Source organism: Phoenix dactylifera, chromosome 14 (assembly GCF_009389715.1).
Source record: "Phoenix dactylifera cultivar Barhee BC4 chromosome 14, palm_55x_up_171113_PBpolish2nd_filt_p, whole genome shotgun sequence".
Classification (NCBI taxonomy): domain Eukaryota; kingdom Viridiplantae; phylum Streptophyta; class Magnoliopsida; order Arecales; family Arecaceae; genus Phoenix; species Phoenix dactylifera.
In genome coordinates, this window is record NC_052405.1 from 23,213,277 (window position 1) to 23,218,557 (window position 5,281).

General features: G+C 43.6%; 1 protein-coding gene across 1 annotated transcript; it reads right to left on the reverse strand.

The window, feature by feature from the left end:
* Positions 1-1,559: 1,559 nt before the first annotated feature.
* On the reverse strand, positions 1,560-4,234 carry LOC103698176 (BTB/POZ domain-containing protein At1g67900). The gene is made up of 4 exons (XM_008780167.4): positions 3,835-4,234; positions 3,554-3,623; positions 2,226-3,440; positions 1,560-2,127 (listed from the first exon to the last, which is right to left on the reverse strand). Exons 1-4 carry the CDS (start codon positions 3,891-3,893, stop codon positions 1,615-1,617), a joined length of 1,857 nt encoding a protein of 618 aa, XP_008778389.2. The 5' UTR covers positions 3,894-4,234; the 3' UTR covers positions 1,560-1,614.
* Between the last annotated feature and the right edge of the window lie 1,047 nt (positions 4,235-5,281).

The window sequence follows — 5,281 nt, forward strand, 5'->3', positions numbered from 1 at the left end:
AGTACTCTATATTTCGCATACAGGAAGTGTAAGGGAATTTTTTTCAATCAAAGCATTTGTGGTTTTATCTTTCACCCAAAGAGAGTGTTATCTTCTTTATCCATTTATATTTTCAACTCTTCTATATCATTAGTACAGAAGCCAAATCTAACAACCTTCCCTAGAAATACTCTCCAGTATTTGTACAACTCTTCTACTACTACCAGTACAACTGAACCCGAAATACTCTCCAATAACTAGTAAGACTTATTTTCTATTGCAGCTCTCCGTTGGTGCTTGAATCTCTCGGCGCTTGACCAGATAATCTCTCAACAGCTTCTTCTTCAAGCCAATGTCTCTCATGCCACGCATTCTTCTCATCCCACATATTTAGGATTCTTCCTCTGCACCCTTTGTGAACGACGTGGCTTATCACTGTGCATGCTTGTAACTAACAAGTTGATCATATCTTGGGCTATCATATTCTCAAGAATAATCCTGACTCTAAAATGGGCTCTGACATCTGCGCAGATATTTTGGTTTTGAAACCTAGAACCCGGATCTTAGCTCCGCAGGCTGGAAAACTATCTGGGCTGTCAGGTTTTACAAGGTTTGACATGAGTACTGTGCTATCTTCCACTCTACTACAATACCCACATTCTCTGCACCCCAAGAATGCACCTGTTTTAATGGCGGAAGAGTGGGGGCGGAGGGGAAGCAAGCTAACACCCAAGGGCTTCCTCCTAAACCTCCTTTCGATTAAGGGGCTCCAAGCCAACACCCAAAGTAGGGCTTCTAATAAGAGAAAGCCTGAGCGGCCTGATAGCAAGGCCCGAGAGCAATCGGGCTCGGGTTCAAAGTTTTAACATAACAAGGCCCGAGAATCATCGGATCATGCAATGGCCACCTTGAGATCTTTGCAGGATGTGATTTAGTAGTTAACGTTGCAAAAAAAGATCAATCAATCTTTTGCATGAAAGATGGTTCGGGCTACGCAAGACTCCGGCGTGATCTCTAAAATCTGGGCTTGTTCAAATCTTGGCCTAACCTGGTTATTGCAGGTTGCTCGATGCATCACCCATCAATCTTACTTAGCTTTATTTTATCAAGAAAAATTTGCTAGTATAGTTAATACCGAAGTACCAACCATACCTGAGATTAGGCCAAGATATTCATAATCAAAGATGATGACGAAAATATGGGCATCGAACCGGATTAATAGAGGAATGATTGAAGGAACTAAAGGCGAAAGAAACGATTCAGAGCTCATCTAGTTTTGTGACGTAAACTGCACAATAAACAAAACAGAGTGAAATGTAATGGATCTAGTGTACAGAAAGTAATGAGGACAGAAGGCAGCATATAAACTAGAGGAAAGAGATTCTCTACCAACAAATCTCATAGGTTATGATGGAAACCTTAGCTCTTGTTTAAATTTACCTTCGTTTGCTGCTTCTGCCAGAATCTGCTTGTCTTTTGGATTTATGTTTTAAACCAACAACGAGTAGCAGAAACAGATATGTGGAACCTAAGGAACACCTAGCTGGCTGATGAGAATGGGGGAGAGTGAGACAGAGAGATGAACAGAGGAAAAAGGCACCACATTACTATTAGTCTCTGCCTAAAGCAATAGTCTCAATGTCTCTCACTTGTACTTCTATTCATAGACAACAATTTACTAAGTATCCTTTTTGGCTTTGTAGGGATAGAGCACAAAGCTTTGAACCTCGAAGAAGAGCTCCTCATCAGACCATCGCGAGGCATCACAATATCATCCATGCCATTGTCGACCTCTGCCAGCTTCATCCTAAGTGTTGCAAGCTTCGACGTCGGGCATTTCAATTCGGAGATGCTCCAGTTATCATCCGTATGGGTCGCAGAGCCCAAATGTTGAAGCTTTGGTTCTTCTCTTTCTCCATCTCCTGCAGCCGTTTTAGCTAGCAGTGCCTTAATGTTGTGAGGCAGCTCATTCACCTGGCCACTGGACATGGCGGCACGGGCTTGCTCGAAGAACAGGACCTGCACCACTACTCTTAATGGAAGCAGCTCATTCTGAGCAGCATGCATGCAGGCTTCAACTGAGAGCTTTTTGCAATCCAAGATCCGACACAACTGCTTCCTTGCATTCTTGCCCAGGTCTGGGTGTGTCTGATTCCATATAGAAAGCAAACAAGCAGTTGAAAGACTACTTGGAGTGGAAATAAACAGCAGAAGCTAAGAACTTGGAAACTAGTAAGAGAAATTACCCTGAGGTAAATATCAATCACTCCGTAGAGATCATCATGGTCTGGTCTTGCGAAGTCCGGCACAGCTTCAGCAAGAGCAATCAACTTTTCCATAGGCAGATTTGGATCTCTTGCAATCTCCTTGAGATAACCATCTATGAGCTTAGCCACCCTCAGCTTGGAGCTATGGGAGGCAGAAGATGACCTCCTGCCGTTCTCCTGCCCCTCGAATTCCACGTTGTCCGCCGACCGGGATCGTCTCCTCTCGCAATTGAGCTTTCCTCTCGGAGGGCTAGTTGGAGGACTCTGTCCTTGAAGCATGAACTCCTCCAATATGATCATCACTATGTCGACATCGTAGAGCAGCTCGTCTGCGTAGGACAGAGATGGAATTAAGAGATCTCTAACAGTCGCTTCCTCCAGCTGAACTCCGGCTCTCCTCGCCAAATCCATCTTTGATGATACTGAGGCATTAAGTATGTTGGCGGCCTTAAGAAGCCTTAGAAGGAAACTACAAGACACAGAGCCTTTGTCAATTGGTAATAAGCTTACTAATTTCTCCAACAGCAATCTGTGCTTCAAGGTGATCTCTCTGAGAGGTTCTGAGCAAGAATTCTCTGTGAGCTGGTTGCTCTGATGGCCATCTCTTTCCATGTTTGGCAACCAATGGAAGGCGTAAACCAGCAATGCCTCCCCGACGAGCTTGTTCGAAACTACGCCTGCAGACTTGACAGCCACCATGATCCTCCAATAGTGGTCTATCCCCAATTCAGAGATGTCTAGTGCCCACCAGTCTTTCGACAACAGCTTCTGACTGCTGTGAGACAAGTTTGCCTTGGAAGGGTGGGCGATGATCATCGTGGCGATGGCATCGATGCAGCGGCCTGTCATTCCGAGCTCCTCACACAGGGGAGCATATTGCTTTGTATTCTGCAGCGTGACGATTGTATCCTTCCAGCGGCGAAGGATGCATGATCTGAAGAAGACCTCGAGCTTGCCTATGAGGTTGCCTCTGTCGACGTCGTCGTTCATCTGAAGGTACTCGGCGGCACATCGGACTGGCACGATGTTGAGGGCGCTGAGAGTGATGGTGATACCATAGCAGAATTTTGCACAGGTCTCAAATGCCTCGGCACCGCCGGGGAGGTCAGGAAGTAGGATGATTGCATCCTCCGAGGTGTTTTTCAATTCAGAGCAGAGTAGTTGCAAGCGCAAGGACTTGGAAAGGAGAGGAAACTGTGATCGCAAAGAACCCAACAAGACGAATTAAAACTAAAGGAAAAACATCCAACAAAAAAAGATCATACTGAGTGTTGGAGTGAATGGTCTTAAAATAGATCTCCTTTTACCTTGTGTAGCTGATATAAGCTGTTCTGGACCTGGATCTTGAGGTCAGTTGAGACTTCAGAAGAAAGAGACCTACATCCAATAAGATCAAAATTTCTTGTAAGGAGTCACATGATATGAGAAACAAGGTATCACCAAGTGCAAAATATAGGTTTTAGCCATTACACCATTATTCACCAACAGAAGAAGAGAGGACAGGAGAAAGCTAGGAGGAAAACAGGGCTTTGACACGAGACCAATATTCTCAAATGCTTTTGAAGAGATTCATGGGAGAGGACGTCACCTTATGGCTTCTGTGGTGAAGAAGGTGTCAGGCCGGGTTCCAAGCTTCATAAACTTCATCTTGGCTTTAGTTCATTGCCCAGCTACTGCCAGTGATCACCAAGCAGTCAGCTCTCACTTCTGTGATAAAAAGCTTCTCCCCTTCCTGTTAAGCGCTTACAGAGGCACCGCCATATACTGACTCTCTGCAGAGATGGGAGCCCAACTTTTGGAACAGGATTTATTCTTCTTTCACTCTCTTTCCCCGGTCACGCTGTTCTTTTGGTGGAGAGTAAATATATATGAGAAGTGGTTGGGCAGAGAGCATTCAAGGAAGGGACAGAATCCAAGGAGGGGATGCCTTGCTGAGGTCTGGCTGGGAGATGTGGGGGATATATTGGGAGGATTAATTAATGCAAATGGTTGAGAGCTAGGGGATGAGTCAATGATGATTAAGGAGATAAATGTGAAATAAAACAAGGAATATGCGTGTCGATTTCAATCAATTTTGGACACACCAAATAAGATTGGACATATGACCTAAAACAAATTAGCCAGAGACAGAAATTTATTCATAGAATAAAAGACTACAGCATGAATTGTAAAATCTTTTACATGAAAAAAAAAAACATCATAAATAGCTTTGAGTAACTTTTACGAACTGATGACATGCAATGCTAACTAGTCTTAGCCGGTTGGCTCCCCTCTTTATCTAGAAGAGGTTCAACTTTGAACCCTAATGTTGACATCCCTCCTATATCTCCCTCTCTCTCTGTGTCTTAAACGTTGCGTTATTGTTTTTTTACTTTCCCTAATGAAATGACCCTATACTGCTATACAAAAGGAGACGCCCTTCCCTACAATCCTACTCATGAAATGCTGTCTTGGATAGACTTAATCCATCGTCATAAGTTTCTATTTTCCCTTGACACCTAATTTTTTAAACCTTATCTTCTTCTATCTCAACAGGGCGATTAAAGAGAGTAGCTTTTGATTATGCGGTGGAAGAATGATGAAGTGGTCCTCTACTTTTGATTTAGAAGATACCCACCTTTTCTATCTTTGAATTGAGTGCAGCCATCCAATTTTGGATTCCTTTTGTCCCAGTCTCTCTCATGTCCAAATGATGGTTAGTTCCCGGCTTAATCAAAACACTCTCCAATGTAAACCCTGTTCATCCTTTTTATTAGATCAAGTGCTTGTCGCTGGCCCATTCTAATTTGATAGCTGAGTTGAGACTCTAGAAGCTATCCAAGTCAGTCTCCTAATAGTTGTTTACTTATTGGCAAAACAAGGCAGGTGGCAAAAGGAGGACTTTTGGACCAAGGATATTATTGTAAGTAACAAATTGTGACTTGTTTGGAGGCTGATGGAACCAATTAAAGCAAACTTTGCCGATCTTAGAACCCCACAAGCATCATTGCCGTGGAAATGGCTCCTCTATTTCCCAGAAGGAACATTGATTCATA